Genomic DNA, 17837 nt, shown 5'->3' with positions numbered 1-17837 from the left:
CAAATGCCTAATATTATCCAGCAACACAGACGGTTTACTGTACGGCTTGTGTGCCATCCCACCCAAGAGATTGAAAATGTAACAAACATCCATTGATTATAAGCGTTTGGAGAGTGCAGTAAAGTAGGGAAGAGAAGAGCTCATACCCTGAAGGCTGATTCACTGTCACAGCATATAAATCAAAGAAGGAATAGGCGAGGGGGGGGGGGGGGGGGGGGGGGTGGAGCGACAGTCAGGTCGGGGTTTTCCATGTGTGTACACCTACAGGTCTCACTGACACTAGAAAACATCCATCCAGGGATAGAGACGATGCTTAATAACGCCATACAATAGGCTACTACATATCAGGACCCTCTGCAGTCAGTTGTATGCCTTCTAATGATTTGGTAAGTCAATTTACCATTTATATTACTGACCTTTTAAAATGTACTTTAAGACGATGGTTTACACAGCGGTAAAGTGTAAAGTGATGTTTTAAACTCTGTTCTCTGTTGAGAAAATCAATTTCCAACTCCATTTCATTTGAATCTTAATGTCATCTCCCGTTCATGTCCTACATTGTCATCTTTTATGATTGTCCATAATTCTGTTGGGATTATTATAAATGTTCATTACTGTGAATATTGTCAGTCTCATTTGGAATTAAATTCAACCGTCCCTCGACGGACTAGAAAGGCTTTGACAGTGGAAGCAATATAATAGAAAGAAAATATGCGAACACATGAACAAAGTGTAATTGGGTAGCTACATTTGCTTTGATATTGTATCGTGTCGGATAATAGCAGTCTTGACAACCGCCCTGTAAAGTGTTCACACAAATGTAAAGCTTATACAGTGATAGATTGATACTACAGAGAACCACATTTTGTCCTACAAAATATGATCTTCAAAGAAAAGACATTATACCGATAGATAAAACATCAGAGCAAAAGCTTGAGAACGGGTCTTATTCTTATTTGTGTTTATTTCAGAGCCGTGATGAAGTTCAGTGAGACACTCCTCCTTCTCAGCCTGTCTCTACTAAGCTGTGGCTCTCGCCGGGATCCAGGTTAGCAGCTGGCCACAGCACTGCACAGCACTCAGCACTCTTTACTCACACTCAATAACACACACAACTGATCAATAACACGCCACACGTAGCCAATCCTCTGAGAGACACTGTATCTGTAAGATGTGTAAGTTAATATTGGAGATGTACACGGAGTGGACAAAATATTAGGAACACCTGCTCTTTCCATGACATAAACTGACCAGGTGAATCCAGGTGAACGCTACAGTATGATCCCTTATTGATGTTACTTGTTAAATCCACTTCAGTCAGTGTAGATGAGGGGGAGCAGACCGGTTAAAGAAGGATTTTTAAGCCTGGAGACAATTGTGACATGGAATGTGTATGTGTGCCATTCAGAGCGTGAATGGGCAAGACAAAAGATTTAAGTGCCTTTGAACGGGGTATGGTAGTAGGTGCCAGGCACAACGGTTTGAGTGTGTCAATAAATGCAACGCTGCTTGGTTTTTCACGCTCAACAGTTTCCCGTGTGTGTCAAGAATGGTCCACCACCCAAAGGACATCCAGTCAACTTGACACAACTGCGGGAAGCATTGGAGTCAACATGGGCCAGCATCCCTGTAGGAATGCTTCCGACACCTTGGCGAAAAGGGGGGTGCAACTCAATATTAGGAAGGTGTTCCTAATGTTTTGTACACTCAGTGTAGAAGATAACAAAATCCAAATGTGCCTGTTGACAGTGGCCCATTTACCCTGTGTACACCAGAATGTTCCAGCGTGAGCTTGTGGGGGAAGATGGCTGACTTCACAGGGGAGTGCAGTTACTGGCAGCTGAGTCCGGACCTCTCCATCCCTGCCCTGGAGGAGCTCAGCGTGTGTGTTCACCTCCAGCGGCACATCAGCACACCAGCCTGGACAGCCTTCATGTACCGCCACCCTGACGGGCTGCAGGCTGAGCTGGGCCTGGCGGGTCAGGAGGGCCTGGTCCACACCTGGCTGTTTGGGATGAGGTGGTCAGCCCCCCTCCACCTCCCCCTGGGCCACTGGCACTACGTCTGTATAACCTGGTCTGGGGCTTCTCACCAGCCAGCCCTCTACGTCAATGGGACCAGTGTGGATGTTACAGCCCATGCTAACGAATCCCCCCTGTCCCCGTCCTGCTGCAGGCTGGCCCCGCACGGCACGCTCACCCTGGGTGTCTCCCACTACTTCATCCAAGGGGAGATGCATGTGGAAAACGGTACCAACCTCAATGGGAGTGTTTCTCTGTTCCGCGTGTGGGGGCAGGCACGCACCCCTGAACAGGTGTCGGACCTGAGCTGCACAGAGGGGGATGAGGTGCGCTGGGATGCTGTTGACTGGCTTACCCTGAGCTGCCCTCCAGTCCCAGACTCCCATCTACAGTGTGGTGAGGCAGGAAACCATTAACATTTTATATACATTTTGATTGTCTATAAATGTATATTGAATGTCATTCTCTATGGAAAAACTGATTGGTGTTCGCTTTAATGAGCAGCCTTTTTTGTCATGTTTCCACGTCTCTGGCGGCCTCATCTCCTGTTCCTGTTACGTGACTGGAAAATATTGATCTTGTGAACCCATTTTAATGGCGCACACACAGGGTGCATAATTAAACTTGTTAAACATCAAAGCTTACTGCAGATGTTTTCATGTTGTTAGAGATGGTCCTTTAACATTGTATTAAGTACACTGAACAAAAATATAAAGGCAACATGTAAAGTGTTATTCCCATGTTTCATGTGTAGAAATAGAAGATCCTGGAAATGTTCCATACACACAAAAAGCTTATTTCTCTCAAATGTTGATTTGATTACATCCCTGTTAATGTGCATTTATCCTTTTAAAGCATTTATCCTTTTAAAGCATTTAAATCCTTTCCTTGCATTTATCCGCATATCAAGAAGCTGATTAAATAGCATGATCATTACACAGATGCACCTTGTGCTGGGGACAATAAAACCCCACTATAAAATGTGCAATTTTGTAATACAACACAATGCCATAGATGTCTCAAATTTTAAGGGAGCGTGCAATTGGCATGCTGACAGCAGGAATGTCCACCAGAGTTGTTGCCAGATAATTTAATGTTAATTTCTGTTCCATAAGACGCCTCCAACGTCATTTCAGAGAATTTGGCAGTATGTCCAACACGGCCTGATGAAATTGTAGGTTCGCACAACCAAAGAATTGCGGCGCAAAACTGTCAGAAACCATCTCAGTGATGCTCACCTGCGTGCTCGTCGTCTTCACCAGGGTCTTGACCTGACTGTAGTTTGCTGTCGTAACCAACTTTAGTGGGCAAATGCTCACCTTCAATGGCCACTGGCACACTGGAGTAGTGCCCTCTTCATGGATGAATCCCGGTTTCAACTGTACCGAGCAGATGGCAGACGTATGGCGCCATGTGGGCGATGCGGTTTGCTGATGTCAACGTTGTGAACAGAGTGCCCCATGGTGGGGTTATGGTATGGGTAGGCATAAGCTACGGACAACGAACACAATTCCATTTTATCGATGGCAATTTGAATGCACAGAGTTACCCTGACGAGATCCCGAGGCCCATTGTCGTGCCATTCATCCGCCGCCATCGCCTCATGTTTCAGCATGACATGCACGGCTCCATGTCACAAGGATCTATCCACAATTCCTGGAAGCTGAATGTCCTAGTTCTTCCATGGCCTGCATACTCACCAGATGTGTCACCCAATGAGCATGTGTGGGATGCTCTGGATCGACGTGTACGAACACGAGTGGGACAACATTCCGCAGGCCACAGTCAACAGCCTGATCAACATGCGAAGATGTGCTGCGCTGCATGAGGCAAATGGTGGTCACACCAGATACTGACAGGTTTTCTGATCCTACATTTTTCTTAAAATATCTGTGACTAACAGATGTATATCTGTATTCTCAGTCATGTGAAATTCATAGATTAGGACCTAATCAATTTAAATTTCAATTGACTGATTTCTTTATATGAACTGTAACTCAGTAAAATCGAAGAAATGGTTGCATGTTGCGTTTATATTTTTGTTCAGTGTAGATTTATAGGTAAGTTAAGTAGCGTTAGCTACAAATCAGAAGGTAAATGGGCTAAACACCAAGGTAATGCTTTGTCTGTTATACATTGCTACTGATCAATGCCATCATTTTCCTAATTTGTGTCAGCCTGGTCTTTGTACGAACTTAAAGTCAAGATCGCCATCATCTGCTACGATGGAAACAGTACAGACGTATACAAAGCCAGAGACCTTGCACAGAAATGGGTAAGCTAATGGGGTCACATTTCACTTACTGTTTGTTGCACAGTGTTTTAAATGTTTCCGAGATGACTCAGCACATGCAGTGTTCTCAATTTGAATGTCTACATTACCTTTATGTCCTTGCAGCTCAGACACATATTACCATCCAACAAATATCATTTGTACAGAGTCTCTGTGTCTGTGTCAACCAGGTAAGGAAAGTCCAAAATACAAAATGAGTACAGGTGTATCATGGATTTATGCATGTAATATTCTCATCAATAATCTTTTCATCTCAATTGCAATCACCAACACAAGCTATTTCACACTTTTGACAGTGTCGGTGAGACATATGAGGACGAGGCCCATGTAAGTGTTGAACTTGACGGAATGACGATACTACACAGTAACAACAATAACGTGATAGTTACATATACATTTACTCTGATGATAATCCGTGCAACGTTTTTAGAGAACAGATGATATAGCATGTACTACAATTTCAATTCCCCAGGACAAACCAATATTGCGGGCTGAATTTGATGCAAACCGGTAAGAAAGGCATTATTCTGGTGGCGTTCATAAGTTTTGAGTTTCCCTTTTTTTTGAATGGTCTCTGTGACACTACAATTGGCAGAAATGAACACAAAAATATACACACTGTTTAACATGTCCAGGAGCTGATTGAAGCTATAGGTTTGGGAATAAAAGGACTTGCCCTTGTTGTGGTTTGATAATTGCTGTATTCACCACACAGCTTTGACTGCCTGGTCCACCTCAACGTGATCCCCAGCTCTGATGTCAGTACAGTGCAGAAACAGGTCTCTCAGTTGCTGAACACACCTCACAACGTCGGATATCTCACGCTAATGGCTAACCCCAAGAGCATCCAAGTGAACGCTGTAGGTAAGTCACAAACCATTCCAAAAGGAATCCCACCTCTGGAGAAAAAGTCATAACTAAAGAGTAGCCAACTGGGGAAGAACGGTTACTGAATGATTAGGCCCAGAGTTGTTCCTGGTCACATGGCCAGCAGGACAGATTCCTGGCCCTATATATGATATAGAAGAGTGATGCCAATGCAGGTCCATGGTTCCACTGTGATGATGAGAGGGATTGTTTCTTTCCCCAGAGGACTTCCCCCCTGCCACAGTCAATCCTCCCATTGTCATGGCCACTGGAACCTCTTCTGACACAGCCACAGACCTTATTGTCACGACTGGTGGCGAACTCTCAGGTTAGTGCCCTCTTCTGTTTCAGGAAATGATCCAACCACAACCTGTCACGTTCGTCGTATACATAATGAGCGGACCAAGGCGCAGCGTGCGTAGAGTTCCACATACTTTATTACAAAGGGGACAACCTGATCCCCAATTAGAGCCAACGATAATCAGCGGCCTGTAATTGGGAACCATACAAATACACCGACATAGAAATAACAATACTAGAAAAAAAACCTGGACACACCCTGACAAAAAACACCCAGAGGGCTCTCTATGGTCAGTGTGTGACACAACCAAACTAATTACAGCATGTGATATCATATCTGGCCTGAAATACGTATATTGGTTTCAAATATCTCACACTCTCAGTGTTAAACTACTTAATGTTGTCTTTCATCACAGACATATATTTTGAAGTTGATGTGAACGTGACCCTTACTGGGTTCTGTATCCATCCGGAACTGACAATCATTACCTGGGTATGTAGCCTGAAAGGACAGCTTTTCTTCATTCAAATCCTTGATTTCCTGATGAACCCAGGTTTCCTCTCACACTGCCTGTTCTCTGACAATTTCAGCTGCATGTCACTCTACCTGATGAGATGTCTGTTCTGACCTTCCACCTTTTGGGAAAGGCATACAGGTATGTATCAGAAAAACACTCACTAATACAGGAAAAACTGCATTTTGAATGCACTGGGCCTATGAGGTTCGAATTAAGAGCAAGATAAAATCTCCCATAATTCCATTTGTGGGATTTAGTGAGCTCTTAATTTGACCCTCTTAAAGGCCCAGTGCAGTAAAACATATAAAATGTCCTGTGTTTTGTATCATATTCTAAAAGAGCTGACGAAACTAACACTGTAAAAGTGATTTTTTCCTTTGACAATTTTAATGGGAACCTATTACAGAATGGTAGATAATTGTTACTCAGAAATGATCTGATACTGAGATAAAAATGGCTGAATTGGGCCTTTTAAGAAAAAACTGATACGCAGAGTATCAATTTAATCAGTAGGTGTTCTATCTTTCAGTGTGCAGCATCCATCTCCACGATCAAACACGGTTGAGTGGGTTAGGTATCGGCAGGACATTCAAATTATGAGTTGAGGCAGCAATACATGTAATTGCGAGAGGTTAACATATTCCTTTTCAAAATAAAAACTGCTTTGACCTTCCACTACTGTTTCTGCTCAAATATTCAAGGTCTGTAACCACTAAACAGTGTAATTCTTTCTTACAGCCTTCCTTGCTCAAAACGTCAAGGTATGATCATACAAAAGAATACCCCAAAAGCCAGACATACACTGAAGACAACAAGACACCGCATGTCGTTTATGATGAAATGGGAGTGAGCCATATGTATGATTTAACTTAAGGAGCAAGTAGTTTGGCGCACAGATGTATGTAATGTTTCCCCATCCATCCACAGACACGGCTGCCGATTCCAGATGTATGTAATATTTCCCCATCCATCCACAGACACGGCTGCCGATTCCAGATGTATGTAATATTTCCCCATCCATCCACAGACACGGCTGCCGATTCCAGATGTATGTAATGTTTCCCCATCCATCCACAGACACGGCTGTCGATTCCAGATGTATGTAATGTTTCCCCATCCATCCACAGACACGGCTGCCGATTCCAGATGTATGTAATATTTCCCCATCCATCCACAGACACGGCTGTCGATTCCAGATGTATGTAATGTTTCCCCATCCATCCACAGACACGGCTGTCGATTCCAGATGTATGTAATGTTTCCCCATCCATCCACAGACACGGCTGTCGATTCCAGATGTATGTAATGTTTCCCCATCCATCCACAGACACGGCTGCCGATTCCAGATGTATGTAATGTTTCCCCATCCATCCACAGACACGGCTGTCGATTCCAGATGTATGTAATGTTTCTCCATCCATCCACAGACACGGCTGTCGATTCCAGATGTATGTAATGTTTCCCCATCCATCCACAGACACGGCTGTCGATTCCAGATGCGGGTGACAACGTCATCAAGTCAAGAGGAGACAAGGACACGGATCCGTACCCTCCTGGAGAGGACATACACCAATGGCACTATAACCATGGAAAACAAGTCCAACGACATTAACATCCGTCATATACGTCAGTTTCACTTTGTTGATGTGAAACAAGACCCATGAAAAACGGAAATTGAATGGACTCTGGTGCTGTCTAGACAAGAGCAAAAGAGGTTTAGGGGTCTAAGAACCAGGACAACAATTGCATTCGTTTTGATGTGAATGATTTGAAAATACACCCTTTGTCCCTGTGAATTGTGCAGGAGTTGATGGCTTGTCTTCCTTGTTCCCCCAAGCGCCAGGGAGTTGTCCTGAGCACCGACACCAGACCAGACAGGGCCTGTTTGTGTGGCCAGGCACCTGGGCCCCCCGGACTGCCACGCTGCCATGTCAGGGAGACACCAGCAAGACAGCTAGCAGGCTCTGGTGAGACAAGCTGTCAAGCTAGAACATTGTAGTACATAATGTAGTTAGTATGTTATGCAAGGTCATGAAAATTTCCAACGTATAAAGGGCTCTTGTGGTCTCAAATGGTGTCTCTCAGTGAACAACTTGAGTTGTAGAGGTTTATCGTTTCTGGCTCATTGATTTTATAGCCAATTTCATCTTGTTGTCAGAGACAATGTGCTGTCTGCAACATAATGACCAAGCTGTCTCTCTTTAACATTAGAATAGGGCTATTTGCATTGAACAATTATGACTAAATCAATTGATGACTGTACATCTGGAATATGTCCTGCAATAAAAGCATTAATCTGCTATAGATAATAAGCAGAGTTAATATTTAAATTATAACCATGATCAATTTTATTATGGGTGTTAAATACTGTTTGCGAGGGACGTGATAGTGTTTGTCTCTGAGAGACCTGTTTGCCTCCATAACAATAAATATGTGTAGGGATGAAACACGTCAAATTACATATGTGGTATCCTAATTTGATCACTTCATTGTCACTGAGAATTTTCCTGCGCTACGGGAAACTCAAATTGTGATGTAGATACATTTTATGAAAGCCTGCAGTTCTCTTTCTCTCTCACTCGCTGAAACGCTAAAGCACCAGGCAGAATACATGTCCTACTAGTGTAAATCCTACTACTGCAAAAGTCAAATGAACAAAAATGTATCTGAAATGCATCCAAACACATCAACGACGTTGTTTTATATATTGTAGCTTAATAACACAAAATATATATTGGTCTCCACTACGACATACCTGAAATGCAGACGGAAGCTACACCTAAACTATAGCCTACCATAGCCTATCAAAACTAATTTCCCGTTACAAATTAGCACTTCTTTGAGAATAATCAAATCCTCCTGCCGCAGGATTATTTTACTCCTGCGACGAAACTGGAAGAACAAATATATATATATATATTCTCTAAAATGCCATTGGAGGCAGCTTATGGTAGAGAAATTAACATTCAGTTCTCTGGCAACAGCTCTGGTGGACACTCCTCCAGTCAGCATGCCAATTGCACGCTCACTCAAAACTTGATACATCTATGGCATTGTATTGTGTGACAAAACTGCACATTTTAAAGTGGCCTTTTATGGTCCCCTGCACAAGGTGCACCTGTGTAATGATCATGCTGTTTAATCAGCTTCTTAATATGCCACACCTGTCAGGTGGGTGGATTATCTTGGCAAAGGATACATGCTCACTAACAGGGATATAACATTTGTGCACAACATTTGAGAGAAATAAGCTTTTTGTGCGTATGAAAAATGTCCGGGATTTTTTTTATTTCTGCTCATGAAACATGGGACCAACCCTTTACATGTTGTTTAGATTTTTGTTCAGTGTATATTATACTCATTGACTTTGATATTTCTGTCTGTCATCTGTTTGACCATGGGTGGATGACGCCTGACACACCTGTCCTGCTGACAGTCTGTTGGGTTTTCCAATCCATTGGGGCGTCCCAGATCTGCACCAGTGCCCGTTTGTGGTTGAGACCATTCCAGACCTAGACAACATTGATGTCACTCCTGGTGAGTTGACTTCACCTGGGTAGTTCTACTGCGTCCATTTGGGGTTACGCACACTGTCTGTGACCATAATAACCAATGCATTGTACTTTTTGTGTTTTCAGAGAATGCTATGGATGTGGTGGAGATGATAGAGGGCCTGCTGAAAGACCATCCAGACCTCAACTGCACTGAACTGAGCACCATTCTGAAGAAACTCAAAAACATTGTTTTCATCAGCTGTATGACCCCACCTCTGGGCGAAGCTATCATCAACATCATCTCAGACATCTTGGAGTCTAAGAGCTACCTGCAGCATGTCACCAACCAGTGGGTGTTTTCTCTCTGTTCCACTCATCCCACCCACACAGATCAGGTGGTTAAAGAAATGGAGGGGTGATCAGGAGGAGGCTTCCTCAAAACCACACGGTCGTACGAGATACGCCTGGGATCCGATCTAGGATCCATACTAGCCTACCAATTAGAATGAAGGAATGTTTGGGCTAATGTTAGTATGGATAATGGAACGTAGCCCTGGACTATTGATGCTGTACAAATGGATAACGTGTTCTCTCTCATTTTCCTGTACGTTCTGCTATCAATATTTACTGTGTCCTCAACTTTTCCCCCTGCTCTTTGCTCTGCAGAATACTGGACATTACGGAGATGGTTGGCGACAAGATGTCTTGTTTTGACCAGACAAATTATACTTTGGTTACTTCTGCGATGGCAATCTCCGTGGTGGACGTAGACCGGGGCCAGTTTCAGGTCCTCACTTTTGGCGTCTCGTCTGCTGCAGAGGGCCTAAACCCCGAGGTTAGCGCTAATTCATTGCCAAACATTAAAATGATTCCCCAGAGTTGTGCTTCTAAACACTAGGTGATATAACCCCTCCATTTTACCCATCTGTACAGTCATTGATATTAAGATGGCATTGTTCTGATCCTGGCCTTAATCTTGGTGTTGTAGATTTATATCAACAAGGATCCGTTCAAAGGGACTGTTGCATTCATCTCCCTACCCTCAGCCTTGAAGTACAGATTTCCTCAACACAGTGGAGCCCAGCCGCGGGTTCAGTTTCAGTTTTATGGAGTCCCAACTCTCTTCATGGTAACCAAGTTGTACCCCTGCAGGGCTGCCTTTATTATGTCAGAGCGGCACTGTATTATTGGATAGAATTAAATCGCCGGTCTTGTGTGCTTTAAAATTTCAGAACAACCCGGATGGGAAGATCCTGAACACTTATGTGGTCTCAGCCAGTGTCACCAATGCCAGTGGCCCCATCAAGGACCTAGAGGAGGATGTAGAGGTGACACTACATCACTTGACGTCCAATCCAGTATGTGGAACACTTCCTGACAAGAAATCAACTGAACAATCACTTGTAAAATGATCAATCAAACCCATATTTTTGCTGCCTGATCTAATTGGATGTTCTCTTGAAGCTTGGCAAGGAGGTGCAGTGTGTCTACTGGAACTTCAATCAAAATGGTGGGTCCTATTATAAACCGCAGAGGAATAATCCAGCAAATGAAATCCTAATATTTTGGAAAGTGTGTACTCCGAGTTGATCTGTGTAGTGTGTGTGTGTGGGGTACAGAGGAGGCATGGGGTAGATAAATATTGTATTTTACTACAGAAGGAAGGGGAGGATGGGAACAGCATGGATGCAGGAAGCACAACACCAGTGCTGACTATACCACATGCCTGTGTGACCACCTCACTCATTTTGGAGTACTTCTGGTAATGAGCCTCTTTGAAATGCACCAAGGGTGGTTACCTTGCATTAAAACGGTACACAAGCTTTGTCCTCACCACGATGTTCTCCTCTACGCCACGATCCTCCCTCGTACTGTAGGATGTATCCAGGACTCAAATCGACATACCAAATGAGGAAATTCTGACCATCATCACTCATCTGGGCTGCGGTGTGTCCTCCGTCTTCCTGGGAATCACTGTGTTGACATACACAGCATTTGAGTAAGAATCAATTCAGTTACATCTACACTCTGCACCTTCAGTTTTTGGAGTGGCACCGTCTTCCTGCTTTCACACTGTATCGTCTTTGTGCGTTTTGTAAAGTGGCTTACAGTGTTCTTTCCACAGCCTCCTTTTTTTTCATGTACTTTAAACCATCTGCTCAAATTTTGCCTTCTCAGCTTTCTCTCAATCTCACATACCCCCATTTTCCCTCACAGGAAGCTCCGCAGAGACTACCCATCCAAGATCCTCATTAACTTGTCTCTGGCGCTGCTGGGGCTCAACATGGTTTTCCTGGTCAACTCCTGGCTCTCCTCCTTTGGCAGCTATGGGCTTTGTGTGGCGGTGGCTTCCGCATTGCACTATTTCCTACTGGCCTCTTTCACTTGGATGGGCCTGGAGGCTGTGCACATGTACTTTGCCTTGGTCAAAGTCTTCAATGTTTATGTGCCCTCATACATCCTCAAGTTCTGCTCCCTAGGATGGGGTGAGATTAACTTTGTTCAATTAGAACAATAGCGAAATGCTATATTTTTTTTAACTACAGTTATCTGTATTTCCCCTTAGTCTTATCAGTTGAACCATATCACGTGTTCTACTTCTCCATCTTCCTCCCCTCTCGCAGGAATCCCTCTGGCCATATGCTGCGTAGTTCTGGTTGTGAAGAGAGAGTCCTACGGCAGCTCCCTCGGCAGTGAGTCCATGGAACCACTAGATAACTCCGAGGCGTTGTAAGTATTAGATTCATCCTGTTGTACTTTGATTGTTCCATGTCACTATCATTAGATGAACAGCACCTTTTTCTGACCCTGAATGACATGTATCTGACACTCAATGTCAATTCAAAACTTTCGACAGTTATGTTGGGCTACGTGTAGATCATGAATGATCATTGTGTGGTACTAAAGTCTGGGTATTGTAGATTCTGGCAGGGGGGCAACTTTGGTTTTAGAAGTGGGGGGGACATATATATCTATATTTGTATTTTTCCTTCCAGTCAGATAAACACTCCAAACAGCTCAGAGGCCTGGTACCTGGTCCTAAAGTACACCGCGCCTCGTTTTGTATCACATTCCTATGTTAAAACTGGGGGGGGGACAAAAATGCAATTTCAGAATGGGGGGGGGGAATACGAGACATGTTCCCCCCCAGTCCCCAGTGAAAGTTACACCCCTGGATTCTGGACTGAGGTTGTTATCCAAGATGTGTAGATAAAGTCCCTCTATCCTATTATCAGCTGCTGGATCCAGGATGAAGTGGCTTTCTATGTGTCTGTGGTGGGCTACATTCTGCTAGTGATGCTGTGCAACATGGCTATCTTCGTGGTGGTCCTGATCCAGATCCGCCACATGCGGGTCAATCAGCCAGCTGGCATCCACAGCGGCCTCCTTCTGCAGGACCTGAAGGGGGTTTCCAGTCTCACCTTCCTGCTGGGTCTCACCTGGACTGTGGCTTTCTTCGCCTGGGGGCCAGCCAAGGTTCCATTCCTCTACCTCTTCTGTGTCCTCAACAGTCTGCAAGGTGAGTGACTGCTGCCAGGCGTTTATTTGTTTAAAGCATGCTAGCTGTTCCTGTAGACTTCCAGTCATGGCGCTAACGCTAGTTAGCAATGGCTCCAGAAATGACCTTAAACTTCCTTCAAACTGCACGCAGAGACGTGAAAATGGTATCCATGAGTTCATCTGACTCTGGGTAAGTAGAACAAAAATGGAATTGCCAAGATGTCGCACTAGCCTATCATAGGGTGTAATGTATAGAGGGTATAAACCTGATGCCAGTGTCACTGGTGTGTTTTAGGGTTCTTTATATTTCTGTTCCATTGTCTGATGAAGGAGAATGTGAGAAAACAATGGAGAATCCATTTGTGCTTTGGCCGCTTCAGACTCCAAGACTACTCTGGTAATGCAACCACATATCAATATACTGTAATATAACCACCCAAATCAGAAATGTAATTAATGTTTGATTAAATAAAACAAATGTTCATTTTTATATATATATATATGTATATATACAGTGCCTTGCGAAAGTATTCGGCCCCCTTGAACTTTGCGACCTTTTGCCACATTTCAGGCTTCAAACATAAAGATATAAAACTGTATTTTTTTGTGAAGAATCAACAACAAGTGGGACACAATCATGAAGTGGAACGACATTTATTGGATATTTCAAACTTTTTTAACAAATCAAAAACTGAAAAATTGGACGTGCAAAATTATTCAGCCCCTTTACTTTCAGTGCAGCAAACTCTCTCCAGAAGTTCAGTGAGGATCTCAATGTTGACCTAAATGACTAATGATGATAAATACAATCCACCTGTGTGTAATCAAGTCTCCGTATAAATGCACCTGCACTGTGATAGTCTCAGAGGTCCGTTAAAAGCGCAGAGAGCATCATGAAGAACAAGGAACACACCAGGCAGGTCCGAGATACTGTTGTGAAGAAGTTTAAAGCCGGATTTGGATACAAAAAGATTTCCCAAGCTTTTAACATCCCAAGGAGCACTGTGCAAGCGATAATATTGAAATGGAAGGAGTATCAGACCACTGCAAATCTACCAAGACCTGGCCGTCCCTCTAAACTTTCAGCTCATACAAGGAGAAGACTGATCAGAGATGCAGCCAAGAGGCCCATGATCACTCTGGATGAACTGCAGAGATCTACAGCTGAGGTGGGAGACTCTGTCCATAGGACAACAATCAGTCGTATATTGCACAAATCTGGCCTTTATGGAAGAGTGGCAAGAAGAAAGCCATTTCTTAAAGATATCCATAAAAAGTGTTGTTTAAAGTTTGCCACAAGCCACCTGGGAGACACACCAAACATGTGGAAGAAGGTGCTCTGGTCAGATGAAACCAAAATTTAACTTTTTGGCAACAATGCAAAATGTTATGTTTGGCGTAAAAGCAACACAGCTGAACACACCATCCCCACTGTCAAACATGGTGGTGGCAGCATCATGGTTTGGGCCTGCTTTTCTTCAGCAGGGACAGGGAAGATGGTTAAAATTGATGGGAAGATGGATGGAGCCAAATACAGGACCATTCTGTAAGAAAACCTGATGGAGTCTGCAAAAGACCTGAGACTGGGACGGAGATTTGTCTTCCAACAAGACAATGATCCAAAACATAAAGCAAAATCTACAATGGAATAGTTCAAAAATAAACACATCCAGGTGTTAGAATGGCCAAGTCAAAGTCCAGACCTGAATCCAATCGAGAATCTGTGGAAAGAACTGAAAACTGCTGTTCACAAATGCTCCCCATCCAACCTCACTGAGCTCGAGCTGTTTTGCAAGGAGGAATGGGAAAAAATTTCAGTATCTCGATGTGCAAAACTGATAGAGATATACCCCAAGCGACTTACAGCTGTAATCGCAGCAAAAGGTGGCGCTACAAAGTATTAACTTAAGGGGGCTGAATAATTTTGCACGCCCAATTTTTCAGTTTTTGATTTGTTAAAAAGGTTTGAAATATCCAATAAATGTCATTCCACTTCATGATTGTGTCCCACTTGTTGTTGATTCTTCACAAAAGAATAGTTTTATATCTTTATGTTTGAAGCCTGAAATGTGGCAAAAGGTTGCAAAGTTCAAGGGGGCCGAATACTTTCGCAAGGCACTGTATATACAGTACCAGTCAAAGTTAGGACAAACCTACTCATTCAAGGGTTTTTCTCAATTTTTACTATTTTCTACACTGTAGAATAATAGTGAAGACATCAAAACTATGAAAGAACACATATGGAATCATGTAGAACCAAAAAAAGTGTTAAACAAATCAAAACATATTTTATTTTTGAGATTCTTAAAAGTAGCCACCCTTTGCCTTGATGACAGCTTTGCACACTCTTGGCATGCTCTGTGACGGTTTTCGTCCTCCTCTAAGGAGGAGTAGGAAGGATCGGACCAATGCGCAGCGTGGTAAGTGTTCATAATGTAATTTTAATGAAATATAACTGAACACAGAAAACAAGAGAATAAATGGAAGCCGACACAGTCCCGTATGGAGCAAACACAGACAGGGAAAATAATCACCCACAACCAAAATGGGGAAAACAGGCTACCTAAGTATGATTCTCAATCAGGGACAACGATCGACAGCTGCCTCTGATTGAGAACCATACCAGGCCAAACACAGAAATACAAAAAAAAGAAAAAGAACATAGACTACCCACCCCAACTCACGCCCTGACCAAACTAACACAAAGACATAATAAAGGAACTAAGGTCAGAACGTGACATGCTCTCAACCAGCGTCACCTGTAATGCTTTTCCAACAGTCTTGAAGGATTCTCACATATGCTGAGTACTTATTGGTTGCTTTTCCTTAACTCTGTGATCCAACTCATCCCAAACCATCACAATTGGGTTGATGTTGGGTGATTATGGAGGCCAGGTCATCTGATGCAGCACTCCATCCCTCTCCTTCTTGGTCAAATAGCCCTTACACAGCCTGGAGATGTGTTGGGTCATTCTCCTGTTGAAAAACAAATGATAGTCCCACTAAGCCCAAAACAGATGGGATGGCGTATCACTGCAAAATGCTGTGGTTGCCATGCTGGTTAAGTGTCCCTTCAATTCTAAACAAATCACAGACTGTCACCAGCAAAGCATCCCCACACCATCACACCTCCTCCTCCATGCTTTATGGTGGGAACCACACATGCGGAGATCATCCGTTCATCTACTCTGCGTCTCATGGCGGTTGCAACCAACAATCTCAAATTTGGATTCATCAGACCAAAGGACATATTTCCACCGGTCTAATGTTTCTTGGCCCAAGCAAGTCTTCTGTATACCCCTGCTACCTTGTCACAACACAACTGATTGGCTCAAACGCATTAAGAAGGAAATAAATTCCACAAGTTAACTTTTAACAAGGCACACCTGTTAATTGAAATGCATTCCAGGTGACTACATCATGAAGCTGGTTGAGATAATGCAAAGCTGTGTGCAAAGCTGTCAAAGACTAAGGGGGGCTACTTTGAAGAATCTAAAATCTAAAATATGTATATGTTTACAACATGATTGCACGTGTTATTACATAGTTTTGATGTCTTCACTATTATTCTACAATGTAGAAAATACTAAAAATAAAGAAAAACCCTGAAATGAGGTGTGTCCAAACTTTGGATTGGTACTGTATGGATTATGTTGATCCTGAAAATCTAAAGTTATGGATGTGTAATTTGTCTTGTTATTCAGAGTGGAGCCAGACTTTTACAGTTGGTGCCAAATCCAGACCTAACCTTCTGGTGCGCATGCCCTCAGTGAGGTCCATCAAGTCCAGTGCCACAGAAAGCACCTCGGCCTCCTCCGACTCCAGTCAACGACAGGTCTCCATCAGAAGACCTAACTTGGGTGAGATCCCATTTTTTTGAAGGAAGAACTATTCTGATTTTGAATTATTCTATGACTCCTGTGATGACGTTATAATGAGTGATTTGAGCTCGAGCGCCTGGTGTAGAAATATATTTTCTGCTTGTTTTCGGCAGACCTTGTGTATGAGAATAACTTGACACTACCACTTGTCCAACGCAACTCCACTCCTCTACCTCACAAGAGTGCCTCTTTCCCAGAGGAGGGGCACTGCGAGGGGCCCTCTTGGCAAGACGGATCTCACCCAAGACACCGGCTACCCATTCCTTAAGACCTTTGAAATACGGCAAGGAGGAACACCTTCATTTGTGTTAAATGAATGAATAGAGAAACAAAGATTGTAACTTGTGCAATCTGAGATATCAGACCAGGCTTGGTTCTGTGTAACAAGGCAGCTTTCGCTTTGACCTCAATCTGGGACATGAATGCACATGTCTGATAAAGCAACATTTAGGACACAATATGAATGGTGTTTTTCATTTCTACTTTGGAGCAAATTAAAAATGAAGTTCTTTGTGATGATCTATCTGATGAAGGATGTCCTGTCCATCTTCACTGATCTATTTATTGTACTGAAGGTGTGAGAAATTAGACTAGTATGCATGTGTGCAAAACAGACAATAAATGACATTGGCTGCAATCTTTTTTTAATATTAATATTTGTGTATCAAAGTTTTATGCGAGATGAAAAATACCAGTATGTGCCTGAAAAGTTGGGATGGGAGATTTTATTGATCTGTGGTTAACGGGTGGTGCTCTCTACTGCCCCCTGCTGCCATGCATTATATGCACGGGCAGAGAGCAAGTTTCGAAGTGAGAGGCTCCACACCTGTCAGAATCTGTCCATGTGAGAATACAGTGGTAAGCAGACCGACTAAGGATTCTTTGTATGAGACTGTTGGATCTGATTTGATCAAATAGTTTTGTAATGTTACGGTAGTTACGAATGTACTGATATAAGTGGA

At 43.2% G+C, this 17837-nt stretch overlaps 1 protein-coding gene across 1 annotated transcript; it reads left to right on the top strand.

Annotated features, from left to right (window-relative positions):
- Window positions 1-272: 272 nt before the first annotated feature.
- Window positions 273-17512, top strand: adgrg4b (adhesion G protein-coupled receptor G4b). Its single transcript, XM_036933249.2, has 27 exons — window positions 273-386; window positions 972-1048; window positions 1776-2417; window positions 4199-4296; window positions 4420-4484; window positions 4611-4641; window positions 4787-4824; window positions 5030-5178; window positions 5405-5509; window positions 5898-5974; window positions 6073-6137; window positions 7477-7625; window positions 7837-7966; window positions 9436-9536; window positions 9638-9842; window positions 10160-10328; window positions 10482-10622; window positions 10726-10851; window positions 10958-11003; window positions 11152-11255; window positions 11371-11492; window positions 11711-11979; window positions 12118-12223; window positions 12730-13013; window positions 13290-13391; window positions 16699-16854; window positions 16989-17512. Exons 2-27 carry the CDS (start codon window positions 979-981, stop codon window positions 17141-17143), a joined length of 3705 nt encoding a protein of 1234 aa, XP_036789144.2. The 5' UTR covers window positions 273-386; window positions 972-978; the 3' UTR covers window positions 17144-17512.
- Window positions 17513-17837: the final 325 nt, after the last annotated feature.

The sequence above is a fragment of the Oncorhynchus mykiss genome, chromosome 10 (genome assembly GCF_057628025.1).
Source record: "Oncorhynchus mykiss isolate SJ-2025 chromosome 10, ASM5762802v1, whole genome shotgun sequence".
Lineage (NCBI taxonomy): Eukaryota > Metazoa > Chordata > Actinopteri > Salmoniformes > Salmonidae > Oncorhynchus > Oncorhynchus mykiss.
This window is presented reverse-complemented; position numbering and strand designations above follow the sequence as displayed.